The sequence below is a fragment of the Plasmodium malariae genome (assembly GCF_900090045.1).
Source record: "Plasmodium malariae genome assembly, chromosome: 11".
NCBI lineage: Eukaryota > Apicomplexa > Aconoidasida > Haemosporida > Plasmodiidae > Plasmodium > Plasmodium malariae.
Genome location: NC_041785.1, coordinates 1,160,047 through 1,182,591, shown reverse-complemented (window position 1 = coordinate 1,182,591; position 22,545 = coordinate 1,160,047). Strand labels below are relative to the sequence as shown.

At 25.3% G+C, this 22,545-nt stretch overlaps 4 protein-coding genes across 4 annotated transcripts; 3 read left to right on the top strand and 1 right to left on the bottom strand.

Moving 5' to 3' along the window:
- Nucleotides 1–3,302: 3,302 nt before the first annotated feature.
- Nucleotides 3,303–4,493, bottom strand: PmUG01_11033200 (conserved Plasmodium protein, unknown function; the record flags this gene model as incomplete). Its single annotated transcript, XM_029005985.1, has 1 exon — nucleotides 3,303–4,493. The coding sequence occupies one exon, from the start codon at nucleotides 4,491–4,493 to the stop codon at nucleotides 3,303–3,305; it is 1,191 nt and encodes a 396-aa protein (XP_028862520.1).
- Nucleotides 4,494–7,907: 3,414 nt separating this feature from the next.
- YTM1 (ribosome biogenesis protein YTM1, putative) lies at nucleotides 7,908–9,380 on the top strand (the record flags this gene model as incomplete). The annotated part of the gene is made up of 1 exon (XM_029005984.1): nucleotides 7,908–9,380. The coding sequence occupies one exon, from the start codon at nucleotides 7,908–7,910 to the stop codon at nucleotides 9,378–9,380; it is 1,473 nt and encodes a 490-aa protein (XP_028862519.1).
- Nucleotides 9,381–12,238: 2,858 nt separating this feature from the next.
- PmUG01_11033000 (conserved Plasmodium protein, unknown function) lies at nucleotides 12,239–15,845 on the top strand (the record flags this gene model as incomplete). The annotated part of the gene is made up of 2 exons (XM_029005983.1): nucleotides 12,239–12,346; nucleotides 13,380–15,845. 2 exons carry the CDS (start codon nucleotides 12,239–12,241, stop codon nucleotides 15,843–15,845), a joined length of 2,574 nt encoding a protein of 857 aa, XP_028862518.1.
- A 2,711-nt stretch (nucleotides 15,846–18,556) lies between these two features.
- PmUG01_11032900 (bifunctional methylenetetrahydrofolate dehydrogenase/cyclohydrolase, putative) lies at nucleotides 18,557–20,767 on the top strand (the record flags this gene model as incomplete). Its single annotated transcript, XM_029005982.1, has 1 exon — nucleotides 18,557–20,767. One exon carries the CDS (start codon nucleotides 18,557–18,559, stop codon nucleotides 20,765–20,767), a length of 2,211 nt encoding a protein of 736 aa, XP_028862517.1.
- Between the last annotated feature and the right edge of the window lie 1,778 nt (nucleotides 20,768–22,545).

Genomic DNA, 22,545 nt, shown 5'->3' with positions numbered 1-22,545 from the left:
TAATTAAATAATTAACTAAATAAAAAAATCCACGTTAAAGAATTTGCTCTAAAAAACGTAAATACAAGGGATGTTAAAAAGGGGCAGAAAGGTTAACAACTAATAAACAAAAAAACTTGTAAATTTTACTTCAAAATTAAAAAAAAAAAAAAATGAATAAACGTGTAATAAGGCCCATATACACGGTATGTATACATACATGTATATATATATATATATATATATATATATATATATATATATATATATATTATTTATTAAAATATATGGATGTTTATATAATTATTTATGCATGATATGCCATCAAATTTCCCCTTGTTATCTCCCCTTCGGTAAGGCATTGTTTTGCTTTTTTTTTTTTCTGGACTAAACGGACATTATTGAAATGGATTGTGTGAAGATCTAACATAAGGTTAATGCCATGAAATGCTCCGTATACATATAATATGTCTAATGCATTAAAATTCTTAAAATTGTCATTTTAAAAATGTGACAAGAAAAAAATCAAATAAAATAATAAATTCCTTTTATCCTTTTTTCTTTCTCTTTATAATTATTTATATTTATATTTAAGTTTTCATTTATTTTTATATTTTTATTTATATTTAAGTCTTCATTTATTTTTATATTTTTATTTATATTTAATTTTTCATTTATTTTTATATTTTTATTTATATTTAAGTTTTCATTTATTTTTATATTTATATTTATATTTAAGTTTTCATTTATTTTTATATTTTTATTTATGTTTATATTTTTATTTATATTTTTAATTTCCTTTTTACATTTAAAAAATGTACATAATATTAACAAAATGACATTCTTGAAATAAGAAAAAATTTCGTATTTCTTTTTAAGATGGTAATATAATATTAAAAAAGATAAAAGAAAAAGACAAGGCTTACAAATGTATTTTCTATAAGTAAATGAATATGTATTATACATAAGAATGAAGATATAAAATTCTGTTTTCACTTAAAAAAAAAAAAAAATAGAATGTATGAAAAGTGAATGTTCTTGAACTTTTACAATGAATATGTGTTACGAAGTAGTTTACTATTTTACCTCTACAGTTTAAATATGTACCATATGTGTATATGAACATATGTATTTATTTCATTTCATTTTATTTTATATCATTTTATTTTATTCTATCTTTTTTCATTTTATTATATCTCATTTCATTCTATTATATCTCATTTCATTTTATTATATCTCCTTTCATTTTATTATATCTCATTTCATTCTATTATATCTCATTTCATTTTATTATATCTCATTTCATTTTATTTTATTTTCCTTTTATTTTTTTTTTCTTCTTTTAAACATCTAAATAATATTATCTTAAAAGGATAGACTGCACTTAAGCATATAAAAAGTTTACACAGTTAACAAAAAATATGTAATTTATGGAATATTATGGATATATAATTATAGTAGCACAAGATGCATTAATTATTAAAATAATTTAATGTGAAAACAAAATTAATTTTACCTTACATTTTATTATTTTTCTTTTTTATAACACTCAAATTTTTAATGTTTCTATTCAAATATGTACACTGAACTGAAATGTAGGAGAAAATAAAAAAAAAAATTCCTTTTTTTTTTGGAAAATAAGAAAATATTAAAATTTCTCAAACTTTCTGCATTTATAGCCTTGATATATAATCTGATTTTCTACTTTTTTTTTTTTTTTACATTCAGTAAATAAAGATAAAAAAAAAAAAAAAAAAAAGTGGACCTTTAGATAAATATGTTTACTTATATATATATATATTTTAGAGAAGATAACATCATGTTGAAGGATATACTTTTACATATAAATGTTTTTACATAAAAATGGTGTATACAAAATACATTGAATAATAATTTTTTTTTTTTTTTTATATATTATGGAATATAATAAATAATGTTATAGCAATGAACTAATGTAATATTAGACAATGTGCGTTAAATTTCACATATTTATATGTTTTGCACATCCTGTAAGAGTATAGTAGCGTACCACAACTCTAAGTTACGCATTTGGAACAAAATAAAAAAAATCATATGGCTATTTAAATAAGGTGTTCACGGAAAATAATTTTAAAATTGTCCGTTCTTCTTAATGTAGATTTCTTTATCTTTATTTGTATTCGTCTTTTAATGTAGCTCCTATATATATAATATAATGTTCTAATTATAGAAAATGTGTATACATAAATGCACAACTCACCATAGTACTGCTATTCTTTACAAAATATATGACCAAATACAGAAGCATGTCCTTTGCTACTTTTTTAAAAACTTATTGTATGAATGTATAGAGTAGCACATATCCCTTTTTCTGAAAAATTAGGAGAACATGGATATCTGTAAAATATTATTTTTGTATAATTTCTTAAATATTCGAAGAATGAAAAAACTTTACCATGTTAATAAAGTTAAATGTCAGTAAAATTTCATATAGCATATACCTATTTGAAATAAAAAAAAAAAAAAAAAAACTGTGAAAAGTTAAGGTGTATGAACCAAATACAAAATGGGGAACTATACATTTATAATAATACGCAAACAATATATAATAAATACTTCCTAGAATAAAAGCTAAGAAACAATAAAAAATCAAAAGCATAATTTTAGCATAGAGAAAATAAGCACAACAAATTATGTAGCTTAATACGAAGGGAAATGAAATAAACGGCAAACAAATAAAGTAATAACAAAGTTTAAAAAAAAAAAAAAAAAACAAATAAAAGCGGAAATGATAAAAATGATATTCATCAAATATGTATGCAGTGTTTTATGCATTTTATTTTATTTTATTTTTCCTTAAAATATATGCTGTGAAATGTAAAATAATCTAAAAAAGCATAACGTGTAGTGATGGAGAAAAAAATTATAATAAAAAAAAAAAAAAAAATACAAAAAAAATTATGAACGGTAAAAAAATATGAACGGTAAAAAAATATGAACGGTAAAAAACTATGAACCGAAAAAAAATTTGAAAAGAGAAAAAAATTTGAAAAGAGAAAAAAATACGAACAAAATAAAAATTTGGACAAAAAGAAAGGAGTGACTAATAAACATAGTACTTTGACTACACCTCCGCTTCTGAATATTCTTTTTTTTTAAGTCCTTTAATTTCGACAGTATGCAAGAGTGATAAGGCATATAACTTGCAACATGAATAGCTTTTCTCCATAAATATTATACTAAAAAAAGGGAAATTTAAAGGATGCATTAGCACGTTTAAATTATTCTGTTACGGAATTATTAGGATGTCATATATATTTATTGCATAAATATATGTAAGAATATCACAACTGGGCTAACTTAGTTTTCTCATTGTGCACCAAAAAGCTGTTTGAATCTGCTGTATAATATTTCTTAACTGATATTACTAAAATATAAAAAAGAAATAAAATAAATAAGCAAGCAACAAAATACATATAATATTTATATTCGTAAGTTCTTGAGTTGAAATCGAATAAATTGTTGTAGTCCATAGACGGGAAAAAATAATGACCATATCCTTTTCTTATACTATCAACTATGGTTGGTTCTCGCTCAAAAGAATTCTTGTTAAAAAGATTATATTTTTCATCATTCTTGTCGTTTCCAGTATCAGTTGCTTTCAAATTATATTTGCTACCAACGAGGTTTTTACCACTATTACTCTCACGCACAACACTACCTGTTCTACTACTGCTACTGTTGATGCTACTACCATTAACTTTAGTGTCCGCTTTATCTGACTTTTCTTTTCCCTTATCTTTTTCTAAAAATAGGTGTTCTTGATTATCGTATGGTTTTCTTTTTATTTTATGTAATTTCTGAACTATGTGTTCATAATAGCTTAAAATATTTAAACATTTGTCATTTAAATGATAAAAGTTCTTTTTCAAGCATTTATGTATTTTAGAAAATTTTGTGTAATCGCTACAGTAATGAAGAAAATCATCAACACATGAATATAATAAGGAATTATTTAAAGATTTTTTACAGGTTTCTGATAAATAATTTTTTTTTAATGTTATGCATGATAACACATCTTTATCACAATTATGATTTTTAATGTCATTTTCACACCCTTTTATTGGTTCTGTTTTATTTAAATGATGAGTAATAGTATTGTTAATATCAGCATCATACATATTTATCAAATCTAAAAAGTTATTAACATCACTGTTATTATTACTTACCGTTTCATCCGGTAAACTTAATGAATAAATTGAAAAATTATATGGTATAATTTGAGACAGCATTTGTGTTAATATATAAATATCATCTGTAGCTGAATCATTTCTCTTCTTCCTCTTATTTGATTTATTATTTTCATTAAAGGACAAATGATTGCTCATATATGATAGCTCTGATTTCAACATACTATCAAAAATGTCGTCATTAAATAGAGTCACATCTAAGTAAGAACTAATCGTTATTTTTTGATGTAACAATAGCAAAAAGGATACTATAGGTGAAAAAAATATCCTAACAACCTTTTTCATTTGTTACACTTTTAGCTGTTTATTATTTGTATCGTATTGATAATTAGGCTATTAAAAACACAAACGAGTAAATATTATATCAGTGGGTAACCTACATATATTATACGTACATACATATATACACACATACATATATACACACATACATATATATACGCATACATATATACACACATACATATATATACACATACATATATATACGCATACCTATATACACACATACATATATATACACATACATATATATACACATACATATATACACACATACATATATACACACATACATATATACACACATACATATATACACACATACATATATACACACATACATATATACACACATACATATATATACACATACATATATATACACATACATATATATACATACAAATATATATTAATGAAATATAAAACAAATTAAGAAACACAGTGTCACCTTTTAAATAAAACGTGTTGTCCAAAAAAAATATTTCTTTCTTAAAAATGTATTAATTGATATTTTGAACGAACTCTTATTAATTAACATATAATGTTGCATATAGCATAAAAGTTTTAATGCAGACGTACAAATTACAATACCAAATAATAAAGACATAGTTTTTCTAGAATATAGCGAATGTTATTTTCCCCCTTTCATACATATTTTAAAAAGGAAAATGTATGGAATAAAACAATAAAGGAATACTAAAAAAATATATATTTAATTGGCTAGTTAATTAAATTTAAAAAAAAAAAAAAAAGAAAAAATATTATTAACCTCGACGAATAATGTAAAATGAAATAAATAAAATAAGGTAAAACAAAATTTTATACATACTAAAAAAAATTAAAGAATGCCACAGCTATTTTAAAAAATACAAATATCAAAAGAATGTTCTTGGTTCTTATTACGAATGAAATTGCTTATAATTGAAATAAAAAAATGTTAAATTTCTTTATGCACATGATGGACAACTATACAATTTTCGTTATATAACACCTTTTTTCGTACTAATTTCCATTATTTTCTTTATACATACATATGTACATATATATGTACATATATATGTATATATATATGTATATATATATACATATGTATATATATGTATAAGTACTTAGGCAACTGAAATTAGGAAAATCGCTATGAAATATAAAATTAAATTGTTTTATTTCATTAATTTTCGAAACTCAGATATACCATTTATTCTTTTGTACATTTATTTATGCTTCCGAGTAAAATGTTTATGTGATATACACGTGTCTCATGCTGCACGGACGAAAGCAAAATAACAAAAAATACGAACATAGTTAAAGGATGCCCAAAAAGGAAAAAATTTATCTTATCAAATGCGTTACTTATTTTTTAACCTTATATGTTATATGTAATATGTTATATGTAATATGTTATATGTAATATGATATATGTAATATGTTATATGTTATATGTTATATGTTATATGTTATATGTTATATGTTATATGTTATATGTAATATATTATATGTAATATGTAATATGTTATATATAATATGTTATATGTTATATATAATATGTTATATGTTATATCTTAAATCTTTTTTTTTTTTTTTTTTTTGTGCTATTTTTTACAAAGTTCGTATTACTACCTTGGCATGAAGGAAAAACGAAAATATCTTCACAAACATTATGAGGGAAATATTTCTTTATAAAATTTAACCTGCTCCTAATTTATAGCATATAAATATTTACGCTATTTGCATTATTTAAACTATTTACACTATTTAAAAAAATGGGGAAAAGCAGACGAATATACGTAAATATTTATTTAGGTTACCAAAGATGGTATATGAATTTTGTCAAACTTTTATATATTTAAATATGCAGTCTGTTATATGCCAAAAGTATATCTGAAGACTTTAAAAAGTAAATCAGACGATTTTAATATATTTTTTATAAAATAAGTATTAAAAAAAAGGTTCATTTTAATTACAGAAAAAAAAAATAAATTAAGTACATTACACATTGTGATTATGTTGTTATATAATTTTGTTGACTCTTCCGAAAATTCTGCAAAAAAGCGTTAAATTAGTTAATAATTGACTAACTGTAAATAATAATAAATTTACTGTTACGATAATCAGCTGTTATTTTTATTCTTTCATGTTAACTTCATGGGCTTAAATTATTACATTTTTACATGATTTACTGAAAAGAGAAAAATATGTTTCTTTTATCAAAAGGAAATATATATATGAATATATATAAATATATACATACATATATTTATATATATATAATATATACACATATTTATATATATATTATATATACACATGCCATAATAACGTGAACACGTACAATAATAGAACTATGTTTGGATTGTTCTTCTACCCACATTTACCGTCGTAGTGGAAAGGGAAACTTCTAAATTAGCAATACATTTCTAAAAAAAAAAAAAAATTTATGGTACTATATGAGCAAAATAGTACTATACAGAATGAATTAAAGTTTCATCTGATTTCAAATCCACAGGTATAAAAATATAAAATTTTCCGCATTTAAATGAATACATATGCATATGTATGTACGTATATATATATATATATATATATATATATATATATATATATATGTAGCACATTGCTACACCTTTTTTAGATCATATGAACAAGAATAAAAAAAAAAAAATGAGAAATGAAATAAACATGTAATAAACGCGAAATAGATATGTAATAAATATGAAACAAATACGAAATAAAAGTTGCTCTTCAGTCGAAGTTGCAACATTCATTTTAAAATAGGCTTGAAAAAATTATGTAAGGCAGGTATGAAATATTTGTTATTTTACTGCCTGTTCATACGAAAATGGAAAATATTTTATATATATAATTATATTTTTTTAAACATATGGGTAGATAGCTAAAGGTAAATTATATATCGCTCTTTCATTATAATTTTACATTCGCATAATGGTAAACAGAAGAGAAGATAAATATACATTATTAAAATAAATAAAAGGGATTTTATGTAAAAAAAAAAAACAGGGTTGTTCTTTCCACGTTTTTTTTAAATTGTACATATGTGCATATATATATGGGCTGATTAAAAAAAATGTAATAACAACAAAATGTAGCAGCAATTTCTTCTATTTTGAGGGTACAATAGCGGGAAAAAATATATTATTATGAAAAAAAAAAAAACAAACAGTTACAATTAACGTTATGTTAGTGATAAAAAATTATATTTTTGTTTAAATAAAGAGAACGATATTTATATATGTAAAAATTGTAGATAAATATTTATGAATGTAGAAAAATACCAAAGAATATTTTTATTAATTTCGTCGTTTCTATAACAGTGTAAGCAACAAAAAAAAAAAAAAATATATTGATCCAAAGGATAAATTTAAAAAGGAAAAAAAAAAAAAAAAGAAAAAGAAAAAGATGATAAGGACGAACAATATTGATAAGAAAAAAAAAAGGATTAACCAACTGGATAAGATGAAAAATAATGATTCTTATGATGATGAATTAACAAATTACACTTCTGAAAGTGATGACGAAATGGTTAGCAGTAATGACAAAAGGGCCAGCAGCGATGGCGAAAGGGACAGCAGCAATGACGAAGGTGATAGCAAATCAGAAAAACAAATACAAATATATTTTACTACAAATATAAAAAATGGAAAATACAAAATTGAAAATACTACTTATACCATTCCAGTAAGTTTTAAAAGGATAGATTTATCAAGAATGGTAAAAAAGTTATTGGATATAAAGGAAAATATTTCGTTTGATTTTTTAATAAATCAGAAAATTATAAGATCTTCGATAGAAGATTTTTTAAAAGAAAATAATATTTTGTCAGAACAGGTTTTAGAGATAGAATATACTATCCCTATAAGAAAAAGAGAAAGTACACATATTGATAAAATTTCTGAATGGATTTCTAAAATGATTACAAGTGAAAATACGCTACATTGTAGTAGTTTTGAAGGTAACATATTATATTATGATTTAAGAAATATGAATAAAATATATGAGAACCGAGTAAGTGATAGTCCAATATTTGCCTATAATGTGTGTAAAATAAATAATAGTATACTTAATGATGAGCCACCATATCATGAATCTGTTGTAGGATTGTCCAATGGAACGATAAGGGTATTTTTAAATGAAGAAGACATTGATAAAGGAATTAGAACAAAAAATGATTTGTATTTAGGATATCATGATGATATGATTAAATCGTTAGAATTTAATAAAGATCATTCATTAATAATAAGTGGGGGATGTGATAATAAAATAAATATATATGACAATAAATATATCATAGAGCAGTTAAAAATTTATAAAAATCAAAATACTAGTAATAAAAGAAAAATTAAAAATGTTATAGCACCTAAGAAATGTATACATAAGGAACCCGGAATAATAACAGCATTAAGCTTTTTTGATAATTCCAAATTTTTGTCTACAGGATTAGAAAAAAACATAAAAATATATGATATAATTACAGGGAATATATGTACTTCTTTTGCATACAACAAATCTGTAGTATGTTGTGATATTCTAAACAAGAATTTATTTGTAACTGCTGATGAACAATCTATTATTAAATTATTTGATATAAGATGTGTTCAAGAAAAGTCTGTTATATCTTTAAATGAAAATAAATATTATTTCCACGATAAAATAATAACATCTTTGAGAGCAAACAGAAATAGGATTCATTTTTTATCATCCTCACATGATGGTTATATAAATATATATGATGTTAGGTTAAATAAATTACCAGTATACACCATAGAAAATGAAGATAAACGAAAAATTCTTTCATGCACATGGTTTTATAAAGAAGACAACAATTTTGTCGTCAGTGCAGATGAGATTAATTTAACTGTCCACAGATTTTAGTTTTCATCGGGGGGTGTTTGATGGAATGATGAATTGAGGCGGAATTTACTTCTTCCCTTTACGTGTGGGCGTTTGTCTCGTATTTTTTTCTGTTTGTTGCATTTTCACGCAGTCATCAAAGATTTAAAAATATATATGAGTATGCAAGTAGTGGGTATGCTGTAGTACATATGTATATGTATGTATATGTAAAACATTTTTGAGAAGATCCTAATTTTTCCCCATACTACATATTCCGTTCTTAAGCGTACTTTTTAAATGGATAAGTAGAAAACGTGCATCGATGAATTTTTTTTATTAACAATTTTTTAATCATTTGTTTTAGTACATATTCGGTAGATGTACATGTGAATATGTATGTGCATACGTATGTGTGTATGTATGTGTATACATATATATAGGTATGTTTGTGTACATACGCGTCTTTGTACATGCGAATGCGCCTGCTATATATAAATGCTTATGTTTTTTTAAAATAACTAGGTGTATATCTATCTTTGGCCAAAATTTTCGTTGTTTCATTCGTTGATTATTTTAAAGAACACATGTTTACTAAACTGACATATTTGCATACGTGCATAAATATCAGTGTTAATGTTTTTTGTTTCACTGATAGTCTTTTCAACGAATTATATCTTTTTTTCTTTTTTTTTTTATATAAATCATGAAAAAGTTTTAACAGATTCACACATGATGCTTTTCGTTTAACAAATACCAATTGACACTCCATGATTTTGTGTTACGTCTCCTTTTTTTTTTTTTTTTTTGGCTATTATTTTGAAGTGGAATCCTGAGCATATCAAACGCATTTTAATTTATAAATACAAAACTGTTGATTAGCAAAACAGGAAATACCACATTAAGTAATATACATACATCCATACATACACATATATAAACGTATATATATCTTTACAAGTACATGAATATTACAAAAACGCATAATTAACTTCCAAATAACAGTACAAGTATCCCATATGACCATTTATTTAAAGTTACATATCTACAATATAATAAAAGGGATATTCACTTTTTTTCTATTTTTAAAATAAATTATCCCAATTTATTTTAATTATTGTACGGCAAATGTACATGGAAAACCGAAATCCAACCACTTACTGTTCCTTAATGAATTGAAAAAGGTTGCATTTTTTGTCGTACCGCTAGATAGGGTTACACATTCGTACATACATACATACATACATACATACATACATATATGTATATATATATAATAGTATGCTTTTGTAAAATATTTTTAACTCTGCATTTTTGTTCATCATATAATTAACGGATAAGCATATTTTAATTTGCGCCTAAGAAAAGCATCTTAAACTTCTTTCATATTATTCTGTACAGTATATATACATGTATATATGCATAATTAGGTATGTATAATAATGTAAGCATAATTGTATACGTACAATTTTATGTGTACAATTACATACGTACAGTTATAAAATTTTTTTACCCATTTAAAATACGTCTTTTTTATTCTTCTGATCATTGTCATTATGTCTTTGTATCTTCCTCTACGTTAATATATCATCATTACCAACTGAAGCAAAATGAAAAAAAAAAAGGAAAAGAATAAATTTATTTTTTACTTTACTACAATTCGAATTTTTACTATAAAAAAAAAAAAATTTTACTTAAAAAATTTACAAATGATTTAAAAAATAAATTTTTAATGATAAAGAAATACATGCTAAAAAATGTACTAAACAGTATGCTAAAAAATATGCGAAAAAAAATGGGTTTTGTTTTATAATTGAGTATTCATGAAATGAAGAAAATATACGAAGAGAATATAAAATGAACTCGAATAGCATTATTCATATTGTATAATTATGTTCTTCATGTATATTTGTATTTATATGCATTTACATATATGCGCGTTTAACTTATTTATATATGCATACTAGTACAATTTTGACGAATTTATGTATACATATGTGTATATATAATTAATTTATATAAGTACGCTTTAATGCATTCATATTACATGCGCGTTTAACACATTCTTATGTATTAATGCAATTTGTTTTTTCTAAATTGCTACTGTGAAAGGAAAAAGTAAAGGCAGTGATGTTACACCATGATACTTTACATTTTTCTGCTTTTATATTTTTATTTATTTATATTTTTTTTTTTTTTTTTTTTTTTCCCTTATTTATCCCTTTTGTAGTAATAAATGAAAAAGTAACAGTTTAATTTACAGTCATTACATTAAATGATAATTTTCGTGAGAACATGAGGAATTTTTGTGCACACACGTAGTATATATATTAAGTAGTATTTTGAAAAAATTAAAATAAGCTATAATAATATAATTAAAATGAAATAACTTTTTATATACTTATGCAATTTGTACAAATAAATATTTCATTTTTATACTCAAATATATAAATTATGAACTTACTCTAAAAGGAAATGGAAAAGAAAAAGGAATAAAAAAAGAAAAAAAAAAAAAAAAAAAATAAAATAATATAAAAAAAAAAAAAAAAAAAAAAGAATATAAAAGAAAAAGAATAAAAAAGAAAAAGAATAAAAAAGAAAAAGAATAAAAAAGAAAAAGAATAAAAAAGAAAAAGAATAAAAAAGAAAAAGAATAAAAAAGAAAAAGAATAAAAAAAAGAAAAAGAATAAATTTCACGAAAAATATCACAATAATAGGAGTACTAATAATAGTAACAAAAGGAAGAGGCCATTATGCATTATTCAGTATTCAAACGATAAAAAAAAAAAAGAAGAAATTTTACAAAAAAGATGTACAAAAAGATATGCAAAAATAATATACATATTTTTGTTTAAATTAATATATTCTGTATAAAAATAAATTTTAAACAAGTTCAAAAATGAAAACAAATGAAGAACTGTTACGAAAGGAAGAAGAGGACATTTCCAGAACAATAGCCCTATCGCTAGAAGAATATCACGCTGCGCAAAATAAAAATAAGGATAAAGTAAATACATACATAAATGTATGTGTGCATATTCGCAATACATGAACATATTCGTATGCTCATACGTATATACACATGTACATATATGCATATACATATACGCACACATATACACATATACACATATACACATATACACATATACACATATACACATATACACATATACACATACACACATACACACATACACACATACACATATGTACATATACATACGTGTTGGTATATTTATTGGTTTGTAAAATTAACGAAGCAAACAATTATATTGCAAACAGAATGATATGAAATGGACATTACTTGAACTTCAACAAATATGCGCGAAACATGTATTACATGTAAACTCCATATAAAAAAAAAAAAATTTTAAATAAATGTGAGTTTTATAACATAAATATTGAGTACATACGAAATGCATATAATATCATGAAAATAAAAAAAAAAAAAAAAGGGAATATAAATATTATGCTTAACCCTTTTGCAATAATCACTGTTCAAATGGAATTATTTTTTTATGCCTATGCATGTTCGAACTAATTTATAACACAAAGAACAACTGTGCGTGTGTTGCAGTTTTGCGCTCCACATATATTTTTTTTTAATCTGCTTTTACGCATTGTTCTGTATATATATATATATATATATATGTATATGTATATATAATGAATAGTGCTACAGATTCACACCGTTATGTATGAGCGCTACTGTTAATTTCTGGAAAAAAAAAATACAATTTAAGGGGAAAGATGATGAATACGTGAAAATTTATACGCCTTTAAATTTTTTTTTTTTTTTTCTTTATTTTGTGGTTTTTATTTTTTTTTCTATTCTTCTTTTTATGGAACTCTTTTTGTTCCGTTTATCCTTATTTCGCACGGATGCGTATCTTGATAACAAGCGTGTGTATAAATATGTATATATATGTAGATATGCATGCATGTGTACGTATATGTATGTGTATGTTTGCTCTTCCACATTTTCACCCACGGTCTATTCTCATCTTTTTTGGTTCATGCTTTTTTCCCCGGTTCAGGATTTTGAAGTGGATGACGAGAACGATGAATTACTGCAGGAGGCAATACGATTATCCATTTTGGGGTGCAATAAAGAAGAGAACAGAAGTGACGATTGTAATGACAGTTACTACGATTTAGTAAAAAAAAATTTTGATAAAATAAGTTATTACTTATGTAATAGTCATGTGTCTACAAAGAATGAGCATGATGTAATAGATAATAAAATATTCTGGAATGATATATATAAACATTATAAAAATATATATATAATTATAAGGGATTATATGATAAATTTAAATAAAAGAAATGAAAAGTTGAATGAAGAACCAAATGATTCAACATCAAGTAGAGAAGATTATGATAGTGATGACTCAAGTGATTATAGTAATTTATCCTCACTTTCTTGTTGTTCCTTAGAACAAATTAAAAAGACATATAAAAATATAAATTATACTACTAAAGATTATTGTAAATGGTTAAGAAAAGGAAATAGAAGTAAATGTTTGAACGATCATGTATATGTAAATTATTTACTAAAAGAGATGAAATCTTTTGATGATTCAAATACTGTTCATAATTTAGTTTTTGGTGTTAATAATTATAAATATTCAAATAAGCTTGATATAAAAAAATGGTGTAATCATAGTATTTCGTTCTATGAAAATAAAAATATTAATTTTGGACTTCGTCAATTTTTAAGTGGCCCATGTGGTCTTATATCAAGTATTCAAGGATATATTATTATTATTTTGTTGTTTAATTATAAATATCATTTTTTGTGGGAGAACAATTATTTTAATATTTTAAAAACAAATAATGATTTTTTAAATTTTACAAATAATAATCAAAATTATAAAAAAAATTCTACAGATATTGTTAACACTGCAAATCTTGTCAGCAGTGATGGTAAGGATAATGTCTATTTGAATGGACAGTCCTTATCAAATGTTAAGGGAAATGATATATCCATTGTAACCGAACAGAAGGATGACAATCAGGTGAAAAATTGCAGCAATCAGCAGGAGGGGGAAAGGGACGAGCTTAAAGATGTACTGAAGAAGGGAGATGGTACCGGGGTGAGTGGCATGATAAGCGGCAGTATAAAGAGTGGCTGTATAAACGGCGGAGATAAGACTGCCGAAGATGAGTATGACAAGGAATTTTTGCAGTTAGTCCATGAGAATATAAAAGATTTGAAGTATTACTCGTTAGTGGAATCCTTGGCATATATATTATACCAGTGCACGGAAAAATCATACTATATAATAGCTTTCTTATTGCCTGAGTGTTATGATTTCCCATTTTATATGAACAAAAAAAGTTCGGATGAAAACATTATAAGGGATTTAAAGAAAATAAACATATACTACAGAGAATTTAGTAACATAAAAGATGTAATAAAGTTTTATCTTGAGCATTTCATAATATTTTCTAGCTCAACAGGTGTTATATCATTTCTATACTCAGTAATATTAACAAGAGGAATAAATAATATAAAGAATGATATGGATGACACGAATCATCCCTTGATAGGTATATATGGTCATTGTTCTCAAGAGTTAGTGAACCTACTTCTAACCGGTAGAGCTTGTTCTAATGTGTTTGATAACAACAGTGTGATAAATACATTTTCAACGAACGATGTGGATATAAGTATGTACGAAGGTAGTAGCAGCCCCTATTACATGAACAGCGCTAATACAAATACTAATGCGTGCACAAATGTAGGTGCTAATACGAACACAAATGCATGTACAAATACGAGTACTAATAACAGCAATAGTGGTAACAACTGTATGGGCGATTCGAAGTTTTCCAATAGTATAGCAACTGCTCCAAGAACATCGTTCGGGAAAAATAATATAATACTTAAAGGAATAAACAAAAGACCACTTATAGGTTTACTAACAGATTTTGAAGCTTTTAAATATTGTGAAGTTGGTAATTATTATAAGTATCCCATTTATCCTATATGGGTCATTAGCAGTTCGAATCATTATACTGTTTTGTTTTCATTAAATATAAATAATTCTAAATGCACTAGTGAAGAATTGTTTTTAGAAAAATTAAATAAAATATGGAGAAAATATGATAAGGAAAATAATAAATATATATTATCTCATTTTATTCCTCAATTTATTGATGATCTTAATTTAAAAGAAGAACATAGACATATGTTCGACAGTTTTGTAAACGATCTAGATATATTATTATACTCAGAATTCAAATCTTTTTATTTACAACTAAAACAAAAAGATATAAATGATTTAAAAGATTCGGACCCCCCCAAAGAGAAATATTTTTATTTATATGATGCACAAGAAACACCAGAAAAATCGATTCATTACTTTCTTTTGAAGGAAGTAGATCATGATGTATCACATGATAACCACTTGAAATTTTTCAATACCCGATGGCCTAATAACACTGTTGAGATTTTGAATAAAGCCAAAAAGTCTACGAAGCATAAATACCCCGGTTAGCACGTTTGGCTTCTAGCTGCCTGAAGCGAGTGAAGTGGATGAAGAGGGTGAAGCTCCATTTTTCATTAATCCATGCTCTTCATCATAAGTTTCATTAGTGCTTTTTATCAATGTGCCTTGTTACTTCGTTTTCACATTTTGTGCATTCATTTTGCTAATGCGTTTCGTCCATTGCATTTATCCTGTACCTCTCTACTTTTTACCCCTTTCAAAAAATGGGCGATAACTCTCCTAGTGGATTTAAAATAAGTTAAGGATGTGCTGAGGGCAAGTGATGGTGAGTGCCCTTCGTATAGTAGTGCATTTCTTACGAGTAAATTCCATTTTGATTAGTTATTTAGGAGGATTTCAAAGAAATTATTGGTATATTGATGAATGGGTCTATTAGCTAGTCACATATTGCTCCTATATAATTACATATATGTATGTGGTATATGCGTGTGTGGACGTACGTTCGTATCTTCACATGCTCGTAGGGGAAAAGAAAACTGCCTTTTGTTTCTTCAAGTTGCCCATTTTTTAAATTAAATACAAGTACTTTTTAATGCGAATTTTTTTCTCCCTCTTATATTTACCATTTATAAATTATGTTTTTAATAATAATAAAAAAAAAAAAAAAAAAAAAAAAAAATATTTCTTTTTTGGTGCCTTTTTTTTTTTCGTCCGCCATTTTTTCCCTTTTTTCGTCTATCCCTCGTTTAACACAAAAATTGAATTAAATTATTTTAAATTGTTGAGATATCTGAAGCGAAACTTTAAAAGTGAACATTCAATTGTGTATGTGTTTAATATTTATGTATGTGCATATGTATGTTTGTATGTGTATGTGTGCGTATAAATGCGTTTGCACACAATGAACCTGCGCATGCATATGCCTTCATGAGCTCATTTACCTATTTACACACCGGCATTATTTACATTTTTGTAGTCATTTTGTTAATAGATGTATAGTATGTTGGTTAATAAAATTTTTGCTCAATATGAACCGAAAAAAGGAAAGCAAAAAAAAAGTTTCTTAAAATGGTGTAGGAATGTAAACGTAATTTTCTACAAAATGGAAGTGAATACACGTGGCTCGGCTTATACGAGAGCATCCATTGTAAAATTGTACACACATATGCATAGCTTCACTTATGCAGGAAAAAGAGGGAAATATATGGAGAAATGTGAAAAATAAACGACTTACAGCGTTTTAAATGAAATGGAAAGGTACATAATTCAAAAAAAAAAAAAAAAAAAAAAAAAATTTAATTAACTTGTTTTACTCTAACAAGTGTAATAATAATTAATTTGAAATGCATTATTTTGTAAAGAATATTAATTTATGCAAAAAAAGCATTGCTAGCTTTATCACTTTAATGAATGTAAATAAAATATTCAAAGCAGTTGCATAATACGGAACAAAATAATTCTGTAGAATTAATCAACTATTGTACTTAGTATTTTTTTTTTTTTTTTTATTTTCCCTTAGAGTGTTATGTTAATTTTGCTATGCATTTATGTACTTAAGCGTGAAGAAAAAAAAAAAAAAAAAAGAAAAGAAAAGAAAAGAAAAGGAAAGAAAAAGAAATAAAAAAGAGAAAAAAATGAATGCAATTAGGCATGTATAATTCATGTTTAGCCAGAAACATCATCATTATGTACCATAAAAAGGTAAGCCATGTGTTAAGTAAAACAAAAAAAAAATAAAATAATATGTGTGATAAACAGAAGTTTATACAACAAATACTCTTTACATATAGATTATTCCTTAATAATTTTATTCATATTTTATTTGTGTCGAATATTTCCAAATGTTTCATTAATATTATCTTCTTATTAATACGGAAAAGTGGGTGAAAATGGCTGATTTTTCAATGCCATCAGTCGAAGCATTTCTTTGTGGTAACCCCCATCGAATATGTAGATATAATTTAATGCAGGCAGAAGAAAAAAAAAAAAAAATAAAGCAGCATGGAGATTGAATAAATAAACCATATTATCTTTATGCGTGTCGTTCAAGCGGTATACATAAATACTTGGTTCAAGATTTAAATATGTGTGCACAAGAGCATATAACTTAAAATGTAGAAGCCTATAAAGGCAGAGCGAAAATCTCTAATGGTGTTGTATTTTAAGGTATATATAAAGCAATTATTTTATTTTATTTTTTATTTTTTTTTTTTTCTTTTACTCACGTTCTGCTCATCATTCGTTCTTGTAATATAGATGTACAGAATATGCAGCAAAAGTAGCCACCAAATTAGAGCAAACGTCAATATGAGCTTGGTAGTTTTTGTCCTTCCGCATTTTATTTTATTATTACATTATTCCATTATTTCGTTATTTCTTTATTTCGTTATTTCTTTATTTCGTTATTCCTTTATTTCGTTATTTCTTTATTTTGTTATTCCTTTATTTCGTTATTCCTTTATTTCGTTATTCCTTTATTTCGTTATTCCTTTATTTCGTTATTCCTTTATTTCGTTATTTCTTTATTTCGTTATTCCTTTATTTCGTTATTCCTTTATTTCGTTATTCCTTTATTTCGTTATTCCTTTATTTCGTTATTTCTTTATTTCGTTATTTCTTTATTTCGTTATTTCTTTATTTCGTTATTCCTTTATTTCGTTATTTCTTTATTTCGTTATTTCATTATTTGTTATTTCATTATTTGTTATTTCATTATTTTTTTTTTTTATTTTTCAATTATTTATTTTGATTATAGCAGCATGAGTTGTATATGTTTAAATGGGCACTACGTGGCTGAAAAAATTGACCAGCTGGTTTTCCAAAGAATAGCACATGAGAAGAAGAAAAAAGCAGATAAGAATAATACATTGTCGAAAAGAAAGAAGTTGTTTATCATTTACTCAAACCATGTAACAACATATTCTTATTTATATATAATATTAAAGAAAAGCATTTATTTAAATGCAGATATAATTTTTGCACTTGTAAAGGTTCACAGAAATTTTAACCAAATCAGATTAACAAAATTGATAGAAAAAATAAACAAAAGAGGAGAAAGTACATCACTGCTTATTTTATCTCCATTATGTCATCATATAAATAAGTGTTTTGTATCTAGGTTTATACAAGAAGGGAAGGATATAGACGCTTCCAGTTATGAAGCTATTTTAAGACTGCTCAGGGTAAGTAGGAAATGTGTTATTCCCCCTCTGACTAGGCCAGAAGAAGCTCCCTGTGAAACGATGGGAACTACCGTTGCAGTTTCCACCACTACTGTTGCTGTTAGAAGTGGCTTCGTACAGCCCTTGTTTTATGTAGCAAGAATTGTGCAGAATTTTTACGTACATTTTTTGGGTTATCTTTTACAGTTTCTGTTGGCTATCTGCTATACTTTGATGATAAAGAAGGAAGAGTGTATCTCGGTAAAATTAATAGCAAGTGCTCTAATGAATAACAGCCGAAATGTTAAACTGGGAAAAACGGAAAGGTCCAAGGACATAAGTGCTGCCCAGTATAATTACTACGAAAGATCATACATTATTAATAATAATGGTAGTACCAGTCATAGCAGTAGTTCCAGTCATAGCAGTAGTGCTAGTCATAGCAGTAGTGCTAGTCATAGCAGTAGTGCTAGTCATAGCACTAGTACCAGTAATTACAGTAGTAAAAATCGTAACAGAAGTAAAAATCGTAACAGAAGTAAAAATCGTAACAGAAGTAAAAATCGTAACAGAAGTAAAAATCGTAACAGTAGTAAAAATCATAACAGTAATAATGACAGCCCTTGTAAGAATTGTCCGAACGAAGGAGATGAATTAATATATGGTTACTTGAAAGATACCATTAGGTACAACATTCCTTGCTGCATCCACTCTGTCCTTTTGTTCATCAAGTACTATAATATTCATATTCAAAATAAGAACATAATAATTCTTAACAATAACATAAATATTTTCATGACATTATTTATTTTGTTTTTCCGAAAGGACATATCAACCACTGTTTATGATCCAATAAGTGGGGATATATTATGTACGTATAATAAAAAGGAAGGAGGAAATAATTTTTTCTTTAAAATAAATAAAAAGAAATTATATATAAAAGACGAAAATGATCTTAAATATAATTTTTCCATTTTTGTCAATTATTATATAACAAGAGGTATGAAGTACACACAATGTAGTAAGCTAAATATGTTAGTTGAGAAAAATATGAAAAAAAAAATAATTAAAAATGCGGATATTATAATAATTGGTGTTGGCTGCTTTAACATTTTGAAAAAGGATTATATAAAACAGAATGCTATTATTCTGGATCTAGGTATTAACTTAGTACCCTATCATCACAATGATAATAGAGACAATGACAAAATGAAGGAAAACTCAACTGCGGGTGTCAAGAGGAGAGGAATGAACAACAGTACATATCATTTAGATACATCCTTTGTTACAATAAGGAAAAATAAATACAAACTACGAAAGTATGCACGCAGAAATTTAAGAGGAAGTGAAAGTGCTACGCAGAATGATAATAAAAGTATAGTGGAAGCTGCTAACACAAAGGGGGAAAAAACTAATTTTTATCTTGTCCAAAAAAAAGTGCGACCTTTTATGGTAAGAACATGTGTGTTCCCTCTACGCATACTTTTTTTTTTTAAAAATAGGAAAAAAAAAAAAAAAAAAAAAAAAAATATAATGAACTACTTACCTAATGCTCTACTTTTAAAAGACAATAAATCGAAGCAAAATTTTGTTGCTAGTTTAGCAAAATTTTTACACAAATATGAAATTATTGGTGATGCTGATATGGGATGTAAAAAGAAGTGCTCTCTGATTTCGAGCGTTCCAGGAGGATTAGGTCCCATCACCACATCTATGTTGTTTTATAATTTATATTTTAAAAGGAAAATGGAAAAGGGAAGAAGTGGAAGAAGTGGAAGAAGTGGAAGGGGGAGGAGGGGCGACGCATGACCCCTCCTATACCTGTTGTATATCATTTGGTTATGGACTTAGAATTATTTTGCTCTTCATTTGACAGTTCTATTCTGTACCCCTTGTACAAAAATAAAGACTGTATTGTTGTCCTTATTACTATTACTGATAATACTACTAGTAGTATTAATACTATTTTTATGTTTTATTATTATTTTTTTTTTTTTTTTTTGTGAGAACGTGTGTGCATCACGCCTTTTTAAAACCCCTTTTAACTTAATAATTAAATACCGCTTTTTTCCCTTAACGCACTTTTCGTCTTAGTCACTTTATACTATATATGGAGAATTTATTTTTTAAATATCTGCTTCACTGCTGTCTTCAAATTATGTTCCCATGAGCATGATTATGTATATATGTACGTACATATATATATATACGTATATACATACATCCATACATCCATACATCCATACATCCTTACATCCATACATCCATACATCCTTACATCCATACATCCATACATCCTTACATCCTTACATCCTTACATCCTTACATACGTACGTACATTCACGTTTTTTATAATTTGTCATTTTAAGAGACCCAATTTTGGGACTTGTTTTGCACCGCACATTACCCTTTAAAAGTAGAAGAAAAATTTAGGCATTTCCTTGTTCATAATTGTTAATATGCGATTAGACAATTATTTTTATTTGTTTTTGTTTGGATCAATTTGTTTTGTTCTGTTCCTTCTTACTGATAGTGAAGAAGATATTCATATTTTGGTGGTGAGAATTTTCTTTGATAAAGACTTTGCATATTAAGAAGAAGACTACTCCTACACTTTCTCCTTCTCTATCTCTTTCTTTCTTTTTCTTTTTTTTTTTTTTTTTTTTTTTTGAAAAGTTTGTCTATCTAAATGTTGTGTTTCCCCGAGGAAGGTTTATTCGTGTGTGCAAAAAAAAAAAAATAAAAAAAAAAAAATAAAAAAAAAAAAAATAGAACAAAAAATTGAACAAAATTTGCTAAAATATTTTTAGCTACAAAAAAAAAAAAAAAAAAAAAAAATTTGCTATAAAACTTTTAGCTATATAAAAAAAAATAATAATAAATAAAAAGGAATTAATTGTATTTATCACATAGATTTGGTCCTACTTAAAAGACAGAGTAATATAACAATAAAAATTACAACACAGATATGTAATACTATACATATTTACTTAATTGTGTGTAACTATTTTGCTTTTATCATTTTTGTATTTGAAATGTTCACAAAGGGGGACTTCTATGATTGGGTAGTTGAAAAGAAGTTTGAAAAGTCAGAAGGATAAAAAAAAAAAAAAAAAGAAGTTATGAAAAGAAAAATGATAAGACCGGTACTAAGCCAAAAATAAATACCAATTTTCACTCATGTTGTGTATTGAAATCATTTCCAAATAATTAATTTTTTCAAAAATGGGTGAAAGATAGTTATCGTAAAGGGTACAAATTTGTACTTGTATTATACGTATGCACTTATGTAAGGCATACATATATTGATCTTTTTTTTTTTTCTTTTCATTTCTTTTCTCTCTCAGTGTCCTAAGTAGATGTTTTAGAACTGAGAAACATAGAACTTGAAGACATATCAGTTCTATAGACAAAATGAAAAAATGAAAAAAATTTGTTCGCGCTTATACTTATGCGCTTATTGGTTCGTAAATTCTTCCGTATATTCGTTCATTTCTCCCATTTACCCATCTATTCATTTATAATTTCTTTTTTTTTTTTTTTTTTTTCTCATTTTTAAGTTTTTTTCTATTTTGAAGGAATTCATT